Here is a 17,306-nt window from a genome sequence, read left to right on the forward strand (position 1 = left end):
GTAAGTGGCCCAACACACTTTCCTTCAAAGGCCTTGTGATTATATATTTTTTATATATATGAACCACTCTAAAATACTGAAATAAATGGGGTGAGGGTAGAAAGAACTTAGGTGAGAGCACAGAGGAAAAATATAACAGTAAAGCTCTTGTTGATACAGAAAGATGATAAAGGAATTAAGTATAAAGAAAAAATATGAGGACTCAGAATGCCACATATTCAAGGAATTAAGTGAAGATGCCAATAACCTATACTTTCTCAAATGCCATGAGGCTACCACAATACCCATTCTGTATTAATGGATATTATTTATTTATTGTTGGTTCTTTTGGAGCCTATCCTACACTCATTCTGTAGACCAGGCTGGCCTCGAACTCAAAGAGATCCACCTGCCTCTGCCTCTTGAGTGCTGAGATTAAAGACCTGTGCAACCTTAACACTTGGTTAAGAAATTATTTTAAGAAAATATTTTTTGGGTGGGTAGAGGAGAAACATATAAATGTTTTTATGTACTTATGTTAAATAATCAAAGTCAGGTGATATAATTCTCTTACCTGGTAATGATTTAGTATAACAATAATGGGGTTATATAAAATGATTTTCTGAGGTAGGAGTGTTCATTAAGTATGGAAATGTTTGTTGACACTTTACTTGACTTAGTGCTTCCACGTTTACATGAGCAATGATCCTTATGCATGATTTACTTTATCCCTCAGCTTGTAAGATCACTTTTAATGGGTTTACTGCCCTACTTTCAATCCATACATGAGAAACACATATGTACATTCCCTAAGACAGCTGGTTGTACAGTGAGCATCTGATGTTTAGTGATAAGAGAAATCAATGAAGGAATAGTTTCTTGATGTATTTTACATAGAAACATTTCTTCCACTCTTGCTATGTACCAGGTACCACACTAAGGATTTTACTGTGATGTCACACTCTTCTTTAGAAGATGAGATAAATGATTAGGTTTTTGTGGGAGCTTGGGGTAGAGAGCATAGTTTCCTCTACTGTTGCAGTGTTTAGGAGGCTGTTTTTAGAAAGGTCTCGGTTTTATTCATTCAAATTACTAAAGCAACGTGAGTTTGATAAACCAAGAAGAGCATTGTTATAAAATAACACTTTACTAAGTGAGAATGCCTTAAGAGCCACCTATGGACCAGGATGAAAGCTCTCAAACAGATACCAGAATTATTGGACTTTGTTCTTGTATTTCATCTTCTAGGACATCGAATCCTACTAAACTTCAGCCTGATAGCCCTGGGAAGTTTACTCCAGAAAAGAAACTGTCATTTGCTCACCATTTGCTTTCTCTTGACTGTTGGATGGCATAAGAATTAAATTATTATAGACAACTATCAGAAACTATAAAAATGAGACAGGCAGTTATCAGTAGTGACAACCCACTCCAAGGATAGTCTCAGATGACAGTTTTGACAAGAGATGGTGTATCTGCTATTTGCCAGGATTTCATGGGAGAAATGTCCCTCTTCATTCTTCATTCATGTAGTTTAACTGTCATGTAACCTGAGTTGTACAGAATTTTCTACCATACTGTTCCCACTTACTGGTTATCTAGCAGGGGAAAGCAACACTTCACACTGGACTTTTCTGGCTTACTTAACAACACCCATTTCTTCTTTCATTAGAATTGCCCACTTGATGATTTTGTAAGTTGAGAGCTGCTGATACCCAGATTTGCCATTAGAAGCAGTGGCAGGAAAAGTTTTCCTGGAAATGATGCTGAAATGGAAAATCAGTTCTCTGTAACCTGTTTAGAGGCTTCAAATATACCCTACCATTAGCAATCTGTATCCTGGTTCTCATGGAGGTATGAGGCAATAGAAGTTAAGTTGAATTGGTTTCTGTCACATAACAGTGACTCATGCTATTGAGTGGTATTTATCGACTTTCTGTGATAGATTTTCATTCTTCCAGACAAATAAATTTAAATCTTTACATGTAGTACACTGGTGCTCAAGAGCCAGTGGAGCAGATAAATCTTGTTTGGACTAATTGTGGATAGTTAGCAAATCTTGAGATGTCAAAGGTATTTTCTTCCTTAATGTCATTAGTTTATTCAGTCTAACCAGTAAAGACTATGCTTCCATTGTGGGACTTTCCCAGTAGGATGCCACATTATATTTAATGAACTCTTAGATAATCACCACTTTGAATGTGGTTGACTCCAGAAACTTATCTCTATTAGGTTCATTGTGATGGTGTAATAATATATCACAAATGGTGTGATGTGACATAGTTTATCTCTTATAGTTATGAAGGCTAAAGTCTGAAGTCAAGATAGCAACAGGGTTATGTTCTTGAAGTCTCTGGTGAGAAATGCCTCCTTGTTTCTTTTAGGTATCTGGTCCTTCCCAGGACTCCTTGATGTTCCTTGGTTTATAATGGTTGCTCCAACCCTGTCTATCCTCACATGGCTGATGTGTATTTATGCTTTCAGATAGATGTATTAGGACACTCTTCATAGGAATAAGGTAACCCTACTCCTCTGTGATATCTTTTAATATTTTTCTTTTTATTAAAAGGATATATTTATTTTTATTTTATGTGCATTGGTGTTTTACCTGCATATATATTTGTGTGGGGGTGTCAGATACTCTGTAATTGGAGTTATAGAGAGTTGTGAACTGTCATGCTGGTGCTGGGAATTGAACCTTGGTCTTCTAGAGGTGCCGAGTAATCTCTCCAACTCCACATGATAACATTTTAACTTAGCTAATTTAATGTGTAAAGACTCAGCAAATACAATAGTTCCTATTTATGCTGAGGATCTAATACAGGGTCTTCAATGGATCTCTAAAATGTTTGGTATGTTTATTCTAGATATTAGACTCAAAAAATAGTAAAGAAAAAGTAAAAAAGTGAAACAATACAGTGAAGTCAAATGAACATGGAAAAGAATGGGGTGATCTAGTGCAAATTTGAAACCTATTTCTCATCTGGGAGTTGGTCCATGATGCTGTTCCTCTTCCCCCGTGACAGACTACATATCCAGCACTGTGGAGGGCACAGAGTACTTGTGCTCACAGACAAGCTCCAGGGAAACCAGGAGTGTTAAGCATGGTTTGTCACCTGGAAGACTGGATGCAGATGTGGTTAACAGCCTGGTGACCTCTGTGTTATCTGTATGGCTACAGGCTCCCCTAGACTCTTACAAACAGAACCAGGCATGATTAAAATCTTAGTGACCTTTGCCCTAACAGGACCAGGAATGGTTAAAAGCCTAGTGACCTTTGCACTATCTGTATGACCATGACCATACCAGATCCCACTCCAGGCCCTTAAGATGACATATGTAGTCTATCTATAGAACTTATTTCCATGGAGGAAGTGGCATGTTCAAAGAGTTTTGATATAATCATGCCTTATTATACAGCTGGGATTGTGTTACACCAGGAGATAGTTTCCTAAATTTTACTGTACTTAAATATACCTAAAGTAAATGGCCCAGTGTCAGATTCTTAAAATTTGAACCAACACAGCTTCTTAGTTGTGTTGAACCAGATTTCCTCAAGGCCTCATGTGGATCATTATTTTGCCACCCTGGCGTTTGCAGAGATTCAGCCCCCGCAGTGTGATCTGAGGAATGTGTAATCATAACATAAGACTTCAAGCCATGTGTTTTTGTAAAAAGTAACATATTTTATGCTTTAAAATGTACTAACAGATATATAAGAATAGAGTATGAAAAATACCATCTCTACTTTTAGAAGCAGCCACTGTCTTTATTCCAGAGTAGTGAGTGGGACCTTGACATCCAAGCTTGTGATTCAAGGACCAACGCAGAAACTATCAAATTAAGTAGAATAATGATCTACTTACCTACCTACCTACCAGCCTACCTACCTACCTATCAACCTTCCTATCTTCTGTTTTTATGACTTCATTTTTTTATTGTATCCATTTATTGGTGTGTGTGTTGTGTGTGTGTGTGTGTGTGTTAGACAATTTGTGAGAATGGCTTCTCTCCTTCCACCATAATCTCAGAGAGTAATCTCAGATCACCATACTTGTTATTAAATATATCTACTTGCTGAGCCATCCCACTAATCCACATTTTGTCCTCTCTCTCTCTCTCTCTCTCTCTCTCTCTCTCTCTCTCTCTCTCTCTCTCTCTCTCTCTGTGTGTGTGTGTGTGTGAGAGAGAGAGAGAGACAGAGACAGAGAGAGAGACAGACAGACAGACAGACAGGCAGGCACATTCACAAAAGGCCCTCAGTTGATGAAATTTCTGTAGGTAAGTCAGCTGGGCATTTTCTTGATCTATGAGTAATAAGAGAGGACTTGGCTTATTGTGGGCAGTGACAGCCCTGGGCTGGTGATCTTGAGTTGTACAAGAAAGCACACTGAACAAGCCATGGGAAGAAAGTCAGTAAGCACCATTCCTCCATGACTTTTGCTTTAGTTCCTGTCTACAGGTTTCTGTCTTCGAGTTCTTGCCCTGACCTCCTTCTGACCCATCAGTGACCCACAAGTCATAAGATGAAAGAAATCTATTTGTTTGCAAGTTTCTTGTGACTATGGTGTTTATCACAATGATAGAAACCATAACTAAGACAACTTCCAAATATATAAAATATATATATTGAGTGGTTTTGTTTTCTCTGGATAAGAACTCAATAATTGATAATAATTTGTGTTAAACTTGTCTTTAATTGTTCCTTATAGTGTATCAGTTCTCCAAAATCTTCACAAGAACTATAAGAAGAATTTTTCATCCTAATTCTCATTCCTATTATGACATGGTTAGACTGAGGCATTCAAACGTTAAGTAAATTTCCCAAAGTCATATAGCTAACATATAGAGGACTGAAAAATCCAAACATCAAAACACCTAATAGCAGAATCTGTGATTTCAACTTCTGTTTTATATTGCTTTTTCCCCTCGTCACATTGTAGGATACTTGTGCTACAACCAACCATTCATTTAGTTAGCAGCTCTGACCAGTGGCACATAAGGTTTGTATTAAAAATGTAGAGATTTTCTTGTATATTAAGCAGCATGGATGAAACTGGACTACACAGCCTTGGTGTATCCATTGTAAGAAACTGAGCTGTTAGTCATCATAGGGTCATGGTATTTAATAAAGAGCTGAAACAACGACTTTGGCTGCCAAATAAATTTCAAGATCCTTATGGCACAGGCCTTTTTACATCTTGACCAATGATTAAAACTTCATCTTGGCAAGGGATGTCCTGAGTATAAACCCTGTATTAACGTGTTTCATTGTGGTTTTGGGAGAATGGCTTTGTCAGCTACTGGATTTGCTTCTACATGGGTGAAACCTCACTCAGTTTTATGAGGCACCTAACTTATGATGAAGGATGAAGAGGGAGGGACAGAGTCTCTAAGACTAAAGACAATACCAGAACACAGCCTGTCCTTAATCTACTTTGTGTAACTATTCCTGACAATGATGTAGTTTAGCATTGTGACATGACTCCTAAGGAAAATGAGTTGTTTGGAAGAAACCACAAGAGTGTAAGTTTTTCTGAGATATCATATAGTATTTTACAATTTGGAAGGATGCTGGGAATATAATATGTCTTTTATGTTTTAGTTTATGTAGTTAGCAGACGAGTTTCTAAAAATTTCCCTTTGGTTGTTAATTCTCTACAACTTGGAAGGTTGCTTTCTTCCCGCCTTTCTAGTGGCCACTATTGTATAGAATGAACCATGTGAGAAGGAAGGTTGTGAGAGGAAACATCTCAGGGAAGTTACAATACAGCAGTGATGGCCACTTACCCAGGAGAAGCATGTTCAGATTTTTCCTTTTATGCTTTGATGTTCAGTGAAAATGAACACTTGCCCTGGGAGCCCCCATCCTAATCTTTTAGACCTTCCTGTAGTAGTGGCAATACTTTCTGTTTCAATTCTGTCCCCCAAATTTTCTGCATGGTTCTTATAACAGGATTTGTAGTAGGAACTGACAGCCTATCTTAGAGATGACTGCACTTTATTGCACTACAAGTTATGCTCACAAACCAGGGGTAAGTTGTTTCTTCACTAAGAATCAGATCATATGTGATCATATGAGACAAGTTCCATTAAATGCAAGTCAAGATGGGAGATGGAATCTTAAAAAGTTCCACCAGTCCTGGCAGTCTACATTGTTGAGACTATTAGAATAGAAGGGGCCATCATGGCTGCAGAGTAAGCCATGTTTGAAGCTGCTGTGTTTTGCAGCAAACAAACAAACAAATGAAATGTTATTTAAGAAACTGATTACTTTCATAGTGCACAAACATAGGTACCATCTTATGTGGTACAATATTTAAAGGAAGAAATCCTGCTTTGTGTGTATAACAAAACACCGTATTCAGATTAAAAGATGAAAGTCATTCCACACCATAGGTATTCTTACCTGAAAATCTAAATGAGGAAGGATCTATAAGTAATCCAGTTTGGCTTTTGAGCTTCTGATATAAAATGCTTTCGATTCTGTCCCAGAATTTTTCTACATTATTCTTATAACAGGCTTTAAATTTCAGCACAGCATGTATCACCACTTTCCCATTGGCTTTGCTGTAAAACACAGACAGATGGTCATTTCACAATGAAACCCCTATCATTCTTAGTGGCTGGGATGGGAAATTTGTAGAGGCAATGCCTGATATAATTAAATAGAACTATTTTGTTTTGTGAACTATAGAGTCCCTCCCAAGAGAGAGGAGACAACATTTATGGACATTATAAAAGAGGCTTTAAAATTTTTTTTAGATCCTAGGAAACTGAGTTTGAATTTTATATCTAGCATCTGCCACTGTAATTATATAGCAAGTTTCTGTCATTCACTTTTCCTGGCTCTCATCCCCAAAATAGCATGATAATCTTATTTACTAGTTTTTTTTCAAAAATCATTACAGAGCAGTTGAAAATGAATCATTTGTTATCTTTTGTTTTGCTGTTGTTTCAAATGGAGGCACAGCTTGCAATAGTGAGCCATTACTTATTGACCTGTTGGATATCAGGACTGCGTGTTACAAAGAATGAATCATGTTATTTGTCATTTGTAATTGAAGATGTAAATGTATAAACTGTATTTTACACAGTGGTAACTGTAATTTACTCTAGAGAAGGCCTACTATGTATGGCTTTCGATTTCGGTGCCTTACAATGTCTTCCTAGAACCTACCTACATTTATGCACCTGAAAATCAACAACCTGGAACTCTGTGTAATCCCTGCAACACCCTCTTTCAAACCTTCAAAACATATGTGTACAAAAATGGAAACCATGCTCAGGATTCCATCAGTGACCTCAAACCTTTTTTCCATTATTTTCTTCTGTTATATTTTAAATAAATCTGACTACTATGTTACTCCATACTAGAGAATTTATTTTAATTTGTTATAGACTTGATTATTCTTAATCTAAATGCGAGCCTTAAATAGGTCCAGGCTGACTTCCAGTTGTACTCATTTTAAATACATCTAGAGGGAAAAGAAGGAAAATTTAAGTTTACAGGCACATAATCCATATGTAGTCATATATATCCAGCTGGATTTAATATAGTTAAAAATGCTGGTTATTTTTGTGGATCATGAAAGTTTAGAAACTTTTTCTGAATTTTTGCATGATTGTTCTCACAGGTATGTGGTATTACTACATTTTAAGAATGTTTTTCCTTACATGAGTCATTGATTAATTCATTTTGGATGCTGTCTCTTCTTTCCCAAGAACCCCTTTATTTTAAGAATGCACCAGAATTGATACCAAAGAATCGTTTAAATAAGATGGTCTCCCTGTAACACAAATAATATAAACGCAGGGACAGATATTGGGGTTCAAGCTGAAGATCAGAGAAGCAAGCAGCCAAGTAACCTGAGAGCTCTTACCTTTAGCAAGGCTGGAAGGGAGATCCTGTCTTCAACGTGGCTGGAGACTAATTGCCTAAGACTGACTAGAGAATGACCTGCTCCTATTTTATATACCCCTCTAGTGCTGGGAATAAAGGCATGAGCTCTGTTTCTCTTTTAGAATGATTCAGTCTCATGTAGCCCTGGGTGGCTTTGAACTCGCAGAGATCCATCTGCCTCTGTGTTGTGAGTGCTGGGATTAAAGGTGTGTGCCAACCCTTCCCAGCTTCTATGGCTGACTAGTGTGGCTGGCTTTGCATTCCAATCTTCAGTGGCTTTATGAGATTATAAAAGATATCACTACATCTTCCATTTTGATTATATATGTCATGTTGTCCCTTGCTACTTAAATATCTTCCCATGTTAAAATATATTGAGAAAAATCCTGTGCATGATGTTATAAGGGAACAACATAATTAACATCCATGAACACTCAATAGTTTGCCTTTTCTGCACTGTGGAAAACCAAACTCAGGTTTAGACACATACAAAATTCTCTCTTCATTTTAAATGTAAATTATTTTTTATTCCGTGTGTGTGTGTGTGTGTGTGTGTGTGTGTGTGTGTGTGCGCGTGCGCAAACATGTGTGAGCATTCACGTTATGTCAGTGTGTATATTAGGTCAGAGGACTGCTGTCTAGGTCAGAGCTCTCTGGGATCCTACATTGGAACTTGGGTCACCAGATTGTGCCCCAATGTTTCTATCCTATGTATGTGAACTATTTGCATGCAGTACCCATGGAGGTAAGAAGAGGGTGTTGGATCCCTTGGAACTGGAGTTATAGATGGGTAGTGAGCCACCATGTGAGTCTAGGTAATGAACCTTGGTCCTCTCCAAGAGCCCTTAACTGAACTGCTGAGACATTTCTTCAGCTGCGTAATCATTTTTATAAAAAATGATAAAAAGAGCATGGGGAGTTTTACTACACTAAATTCAATTTTATTTCAAACCTAAAGTTGCACACCACAGAAACATATTTTGTTGGAAAGCAATATAGAAGTAAAGGTCAAATTGTTGCTCGTTTTGCTATGCATACCTTACTTGGACAGTGTGAGATTTGACGTACTGTTTCCTCAGTTTTGATTCATGAAATGTTTCATTCATCTATTAAAAAGAAAACAGGGTTAATGACATGATTTTAGCTTTTTAAAAAAGTTTCTGTCACTTTGGAAAACTTGAAATACACCTAACAACAGAATAATACAAAGAATTATCATCCAGCTTGACCTCCCATGCCCAAATATGTTTAATCTTACTTACTTACTTACTTATGAATAACTGACATTAAATTATCCCTAATTTTCATAAAGTATATAATGTTCATGTCTTCCAAAATTCATGAAGAGTAGCATGGTAAGTTATAATATTAATTTGGAAGTGGTAAGTCCAATGGACTAGAGTGGATATTATGAAATTGTTTTCCTTCTGTGTGCAAATTTAAACTACTATCAATGTAATAAAAGTTGGCAGTAATATGCATGGAGATGTTTCTAAATTGTGTGTGTGTATGTGCATTTGTGTGTGTGTATGTGCATTTGTGTGTGTGTATGTATGCATATATGTATGTGTACTATGGCACACCTGGAATGGCAGTCTACTTTTTTTCCTTTTCCAAATATATGTTGTTGATAGGCTTACAGGGGGATAGTAGGGCATGGGTGGGATACTTCAACTGGGGAGAGGAAGGGTAATATGGAAAGAGAAGGAGGAGAGCAAATGACACGAACAATGTTTAAAAATCCCCAGGGAAAACACAATATTTTATAAGTTTATTTAAACTTATATCCACATAGGGTGATAATGTGCCTGCCCCCACCCCCCAGAGTCTTAGACTATCTAAAAGTAACCCTAGTCCCAGGCATGTTTGAGTTGTTAGTCAGGGGCTTCTGAGAGACTCTAAATAATATATGCTATTGTCATTGAAATTGATTGCCTCCCAGAAATTGAAGAGAAGACCCTATTGCTGTAGACACAGTCACTTTGGACATAGGACTTGAAAGAATCAAATTAGAACTGACCTGGAAGCCTCTTCTCTAAAGATCAACTCCCACAATAACTGAAGGTATTATGCAAGCTGCCAAGGGAGAGAAGCAATCAATAGTCCTACCTAGTTTTATAGCCTAGGAAGTAGAGGCTAGTCTGCCAGAAGATCCCCAATGGTGCAATGTGTGGCAGCTATATCTCGGGGATGGGGATAGCCAACAGCTGTCTAGCTGGACTTACGGCCTGCTCAGTATGAGGGAATTCATGCCTGCTACTGTAAATGTAGCACATTACCAATGGCTGGAGAGATCATAGACTCTTGAGGAGAAACTACTATTCTCACTTTCCTAAATTAATATGATTTCTAATTATACTTTAAATACTTATCCATATATCAACATGCAAATGTAGCTCTTAACCCTCATCAACAAAGCTTCTTTTTTTGCATGAGATGGAGACTATTACAGGAACTCATCTGGTCAACATGTGGAGAATAAGTGACATTGTGTATGTGTGTGTGTGGCCAAACTCCAGTTGATAAATCTAAACTAATAACCCTATACTAAGTCTTAGGGGAAAATCACAGAAGAAGGTGTGGAAAAATTTAAAAGTCAGAGGATCAGGATGCCTGTCATGCAAGACTTAACAGTGAAGTTGTACTTGTGAAATCTCAACAACATGGTTGCTTAAGAGAAGATCTGCATAATGATCACACAAGTCAACAGAAAAACATGGGTTTTGGAAACTTTTATAAGACCCCATCCCTAGATGAAAACTCCCAGCCAATCCATGGCTTCTGAGAGATAGAGAATCATTTTTCTCTGAGAATAAAGGACCAGATAGGTTATCTAATCCCAAGTGGTCAGTCCTAATCACATGAACACATAAGGAACATTAAGTAGACATAATTTATTTATTTATTTTTGTGTGTGTATGTGGGGTATGTGTGTGCATACAACAAAATTAAAGAAGAGGTCTTGAATATGACAGGTTATTGGGAACACAGGAAGTTAGGAGAAGGAGTAGAGGGGGCAGAAATTATATAAATACAGTATTCTTGTATGAAATTCTCAAAAATTAAAAGAATCAAAACTATACAGAGTTGTTTCAAGAGAAATTTTATATAAGAATCATTTTCTGTATCACTTCTCTGTTTTCCAGTGTAATGTATGACTTCCTACAACAGGACCTTCAGCATCGCTACAAGCACCTGCTGTAGCTTCCATGTTGGCAAATATAGTCCTCAAAAACTTCATTGTGTTGGAATTGACAAAAGGTTGAATTTTTATTTTTTCCTGTTGTCAAGTAATGGTAACATGTAATAAATACATTATCCTGTGAAACAAAATAGTCTTCCTTTTTAAGTGTCTTAATGCATAGGAGAGATGATTATGCATACCTAGAAATAAATATATAAGTATAGTGGTTTGAGATATGATTGATATGAAGAATGTGAAATAATGAAATAACGAGATGGAGTGATTCAGGCCTCAGTTAAGGCCTCTTTGAAGGAGTGACATGTGAATGAGACCCGGAAGATGGAAAGTCAAAAGTAAAGGGAAGAAGAGGATAGTGTTCTAGATGATGGGAATGACAATTGTGAAAGTCCAAGATAAGAACAGACCGGTGTTTTTGACGGATTTATGACTCAGATGACTAAGCAAACATCATATAAGCTATATATATCTGCACAAATATGCAGAAATGAGGTATCAGAGGACCTTATAGACCAAGGTAGTTTGGATGTCATAGGTAAGTTGATCAAATGCAGAGATCATAAAACAGTAAACAATCATAGGCTCAATTCTTAACTCCAAGGAGAGACAATTGAGTTTTATGAGGATCAAGGACTAGTATGATGATTAAAAAAAGCCTTCTTCTGCTTGGATGAGTCAGGAATCCTGAGAACCTTCTGCAAAGAAGGACCCATGTCACCCCCACCCCCAGTCCTGGAAAGGCTCGGGATATCTGTGGACACTCAGGAATGAAGTTGACTCTATCTTTTCTGTAATTTTCTGTAGCTCCATAAAAGCCAATAAGGATTTGAGTTCAGACTGGTCATACAGCAAACTTGAAGCCAACCAAGACTACATAGTGAGACCATGTCTCAAAAAAAACAAACAAAGCAAAACAAAACAAAAAAGTCCAAACAAACAAACAATCCAATAAGGAACTGCAAGATAAGTGTGAAGCTTCCTTCTCTCCCTGTAGTGTGCAGAAAACAACAAAAAGCTTCTTTTTCTTTTTCAGCCAGTTCTTTTTTTTTTTTTGTCTTTCCGAGACAGGGTTTCTCTGTATTGTTTTGGAGGCTGTCCGTGAACTCGCTCTGTAGAGTGGGCTGGCCTCTAACTCACAGAGATCTGCCTGACTCTGCCTCCCGAGTGCTGGGATTGAAGGCATGCGCCAACTCCCAGCAATAGAAAAATTTTTATAAATAAAAATTCTAAGAGCATTATTGTCCTAATTGTACATATATGGCAATTGGTGATTTTATACATATATAGCATTGCTTATAGATATTGGTTATGGATACAAAATTCAAAGTGTTATGAAGTGTTTGGTACTATATGATGACTGTCACTTATATGTTATTAAGTTCACATATATGGAGGCAACTAGATTAAGAAACTAACATAATGGTAAAACAAACAAAGGCCCAGTTTTCTTGCCTGCATAAAGTAGAGCCCCACCTTATTCCCAGCCCTTGAGGATCTTCTTGGGCTGCTTTTAAATGGCAGGCTGCATTTTGAGATACTAAGAAAGGATCAATTATTTTATTATTTATCTCAAAAGGCAATCTTATTAAAAATCTTAAAAGAATCACAAATCTAAACTTTTTCTAATGTTTTTTAAAATTAATTTTTATTTAAATTAAAACCAATCTTATTTTACATACCAATCCCAGATCTCTTTCCTCCCATTCTTCCCATCAACCCCCATCCACTGCTCAGGGAAGGTGACGTCTCCCATGGTGAATCATCAAAGTCTGTCACATTACTTGGGCGCTGGACCTAGCAGCACCTTGTCCGGTCCCAGCACTAGGGAAGTGTCCAGGGATCCACAAGGATGACCCCAACTACGAATCTGCGCAATAGTGAAGAAGCTACCTTAAATGCCCTTCTCTGATAATGAGATTGATGACTACCTTAAATGCTATCATAGAACCTTCATCCAGTAGCTTATGGAAGCAGAAGCAGAGATTCACAGCTAAGATCTGAGCAGAACTCCTGGAATCCAACAAAAAGCTTCTTTGTGGGGCTTTTGCTGTGTAGAAGAAGGTCTTTGCCCCAAATTAAGCTGGCAGGATTTAGAGCATCTCCCTTTCTGCCTTATGTAGTTGCCTTGGATAAAAAGAAAATAACCAACAAAGGAAACCAAGAATGAAAACAAAGGAGTCCAGCAGGCTGAGAACATAAAACAGGTTAAGTGTTCATCCACACAGAGCTGCTGGAGTAAAAGATAACAACTTGAGCAACAGTTTTATGCAAAACACATAAAATAAAAACAAATAAAAAATCCTCACACTTAAGAATATTTAGATATAGAGGGGATTAAAAAGCTAGTACTACAGCCGTCAAATAGTTACATGGTTCTTCCTAATTACTTCCATGTGGCATACTTACACTCATATTTGAACTCTTGCAACAGCCCTCTGGGGAGATAGTATTGCTACCATCACAAATGAGGAAGGTGAGGGGCAGAGAGGAGCACAAGATTAGCTGAAACTGGTATGTCAAGAAACTAAACCTGATGAATCTGAGACCAGTTCCTCAGCATGACCACAATGAAATGGGAGAATATGGATTTAAAAAAAAGCTAGTACTTAAAACAAACATTTTAAGGTTGAAAATTTAGTAGTTCAGCCAGGCATGGTGGCACTTGTCTTTAATCTCAGAATATGGGGGGCAAGAGCAGTAAATCTGTGTGTTTGAGCCTAGCCTGGTCCACAAAGCTAGCTACTATTAGCCTAGCCAGTGAGACCTTGTCTCAGAAAATACTGAATAGGCTAATTGAAAAAATGCTAATTTTTGTTTTTGAAATATGAGTTTGTGATTGCTAAATGGAGTAAATAATATATTAAAATATTAGTTAACATTCTTGAACACATTTACAAAGAGGTATTATGAAAAACTGTTTTTGATGGAGATGGAAGAAGGGTACTCAACTGAACTATTGGGGTTGATATGAGTTAATATAACTTTTTGTATAGTTACATGGTAAAACTTCTTAACATTTTAATATTATTAGTTTTTTAAACCTTAGTCTAGAAACTTCTCAAATGTGAAAAAATGTAAGGATGAAGGTGTATTATTTTATTTTATTTTTTATAATGCCTATTTGTATTAGTCAAGGCCTGGATCCTGCAACTACCAACAAATACAGAAGCACTTGAAAACATAATGCTGTATGTGATGTTTGGAAAGAAAATGGCCCCCAAAGGGCGTGGTACTATTAAAAGGGGTGATGTTGTTGTAGTAAGTGTGGTCTTGTTGGAGGAAATGTGTCACTGCACAGGTAGGCTTTGAGGTCTCATGTATGCTCAACCCACACCCTGTGTCTCAGTTCACTTTCTGTTGACTCTGACAAAGATGTAGAATTCTCCAGCGTCATGTCTGTCTGAACACCTCCATTTACACAGCAGCCATGCTGTCTGCCATGATGATAATGGACTAAACCTTTGAAACTGTAAGCTGCCACTTCAATTAAATATTTTCCTTTATAAGAGTTGCTGTGGTCATGGTGTCTCTTCACAGCAATAGAAACCATAAGACACTGTGTCACTACGAAAGAATAATAAGATAAATACTATGGTTTTAAAATACATAATATTGTAATACTTGAATTTATGTTTCTTGGATTTTATGCTATTTTTTTCTGGTACATTTTGAGGGTCCTAGAACTGAATGAATGCTAACAATTTTTACTCAAATTATAACATTTGCTATACTATATTAAACTGAACAAAACCAACTATAATTATTTGCTTTATTATTATTTTTTAAATGATATGTTTTTAAATCTGATGAATCCTATAGAGAACCTTTCATCTGGTAGACTGCATCAAAAAGATATAGGTCTAATAGGCCTCAAGCTCCTAGCATGCTCTGGTTATGTTAGGGGGAATTTATTTGATGAATGCCCTGGTTGTATACCTAACTAATATGTCCAGTAAGTAGTTTAATGTATAAGGTTGGCTAACTGGTTAATATGGGTGCCTTGACTATCTATAAACTCAATGCATTTATGTGATGAAAATCATATTACATTATATTAAACACAATGGATTATTTCCTGGTCATATTAACTTCATACAATTTTTTAGTGTTTTGGTGGCCTTTAAATAAAGGACAAATAATCAAGGAATTTGACTTTGGCAACTCGATCTCTTAGTGTCTCAGTTTCTTCATATAATATAGGGACATTTTGAGGACTAATACTGTTACTTAAGTACTTACACTGAAAAATAGTAAAGCTAACTATATTAATAAGATCTTGTGCCATTTTAATTGTTCTCAGAATTTCTTTTCACTTTGTTGGATTACATAACTGTTGAAGAGGTTAAAATAATGCAGGAAGGTATGGAGATTTCTTGATCTGCCCATTAGAAAACCATATAAAATATGAACTGTGAGACTGCTATCTATCAAGACCTTTCTCCAATAGTTTATGATAAAGCAGGATTTCTCTTGGTTTAAAGGGTGAGTCATCCAATGAATTATATAGTGGTAATCAGAATTAGACAGTCTACAGGAATTATTATACTGACTGTGAAGTTTATCTAATGATTTGTAACTCCATTAGGTACATGTTATTATCACAGTGTTGTACTTATGAATGTTGTTAATACTGATGATGAATGCAGCATTATTATATTCAGTGAAAACAGAAAGAAAGCAAATGTAAAAACAAGGCATTGTACAGCATATATCAGGCATATGTATTGGAAACTAGGCATGGAGTTGTTAAATACACCTGAAGGAAGACATTATGATTACTGCTTCAAAGGCAAGGATAATGCAATATTAGTTATACCAATTGTTGTAGAGCAGTTGTTCTCAACCTGTGGGTTATGGTCCCTTTGGGGGGGGTTAAAAGACCTTTTCATGGGTATCGCTTATTAGATATCCTGCATATCAGTTATTTACACTATGATTCATAACAGTAGCAAAATTAGTTATGAAGTGGCAACGAAAATAATTTTATGGTTGGGGGTCACTACAACATGACGAAGCATGTTAAAGAGTCACAGCACTAGGAATATTGAAAACCACTATGCTAGGGCTAATTGATTTGAATGTATTGGTCTGAAGTTAGAGCTTGTTATAAGATGATTTTCTTAGAAACTCAATATTGGCATGAATGTCATGGGAGCAGTCATGACTTAAGGCTGTCTTTACAAGATGAAACCCATACCTGACATTATAGTTGGGCCAAGAACTTGTGACTAGACATATCATAAATCTTATAAGAAGAAAACCTACTACTACTATTATGCTGCTAAATGAATATATTAAATGGACTCTTAATGACTTTTCATTATACCCATAGATTAAGGCTATCTTTTTAAAAGACTGACAAAATAATTTAAAAGACTTTGGCTTAAATCACATTTCACTTTTTGTGAGTCTGCAACACCTTATTATTTTAGCATTTGTGATCTAATGTCCATATAAAGAAGTTGAATTGAAGGAGAATTAAGGAACAAAAGTCATACAGATAGTAAAGCACTAACTTTGGAATTGAATAAGGCCCCTGAGTCCATTTCTTTCTTTCTTTTTGTATGTTATTCTTTTTATTAGTAGTATTTGCTGTATAAAATGATTGACTTTATTATGATAGTTTCATATAGGCATATTATATATTTTACTTGTTTTGCCCTGTACTGCATTCATGTTCTTGTCTTCTTTCTACCTGTCTACTGGGCTCCTTCCTCTTCCAAAATGTTCCACTGTACTTTGATGTCCTACATATATGTTTTTAAAGTCTAGGTTTCACATAAGAAAGAAAAGCAATAATTGTCCCCCTAAGTTTAGCATATTTCACTGCAGACTCTTTCTTATCCATTGTATTATATATTGCTTTGTTTCCTTTCTTTTCTAAAGCTAGCAGCTGACTTTTCTGCCTTCATTTTCTGATTCCTTCTATGATGGCAAAAACACACCAGGACTTTCAGGAACTCTGACTTATTAAAAACTTGTGCATAATGGGGTGACTTGGAAGGACTACAAGCTTTTGTCAGATGAATGAGGTGTGTCTGCCATGTCCTATCAGGAGATTCTAGCAGAAATGGTAGACGAATGATGTCATCACTCATCCTGACACTGTCAGTCTGGTTAATTTAGTTACTTTAGTTAATTATAGTAGTGTCTATGATAACAGAAGGTTCTAACTGAATCCAGTTAGACTCTTGGTTGAATCTTTAACCTGGTGAACATGAA

The 17,306-nt window shown here is 36.5% G+C and overlaps 1 protein-coding gene across 1 annotated transcript in view; it reads right to left on the reverse strand.

Annotated features, from left to right (window-relative positions):
* LOC101823178 (transmembrane protease serine 11C) overlaps window positions 1–17,306 on the reverse strand; it is a 53,550-nt gene that overhangs the window by 14,697 nt on the left and 21,547 nt on the right. Inside the window, exons 4-5 of the mRNA XM_040746587.1 lie at window positions 8,921–8,988; window positions 6,389–6,549 (exon numbers count right to left, since the gene is read on the reverse strand). Of these exons, the coding sequence (XP_040602521.1) occupies window positions 6,389–6,549; window positions 8,921–8,988 (229 nt within the window). The remainder of the gene's footprint in view (window positions 1–6,388; window positions 6,550–8,920; window positions 8,989–17,306) is intronic.

The sequence above is a fragment of the Mesocricetus auratus genome, unplaced genomic scaffold (genome assembly GCF_017639785.1).
Source record: "Mesocricetus auratus isolate SY011 unplaced genomic scaffold, BCM_Maur_2.0 Super-Scaffold_100006, whole genome shotgun sequence".
Classification (NCBI taxonomy): domain Eukaryota; kingdom Metazoa; phylum Chordata; class Mammalia; order Rodentia; family Cricetidae; genus Mesocricetus; species Mesocricetus auratus.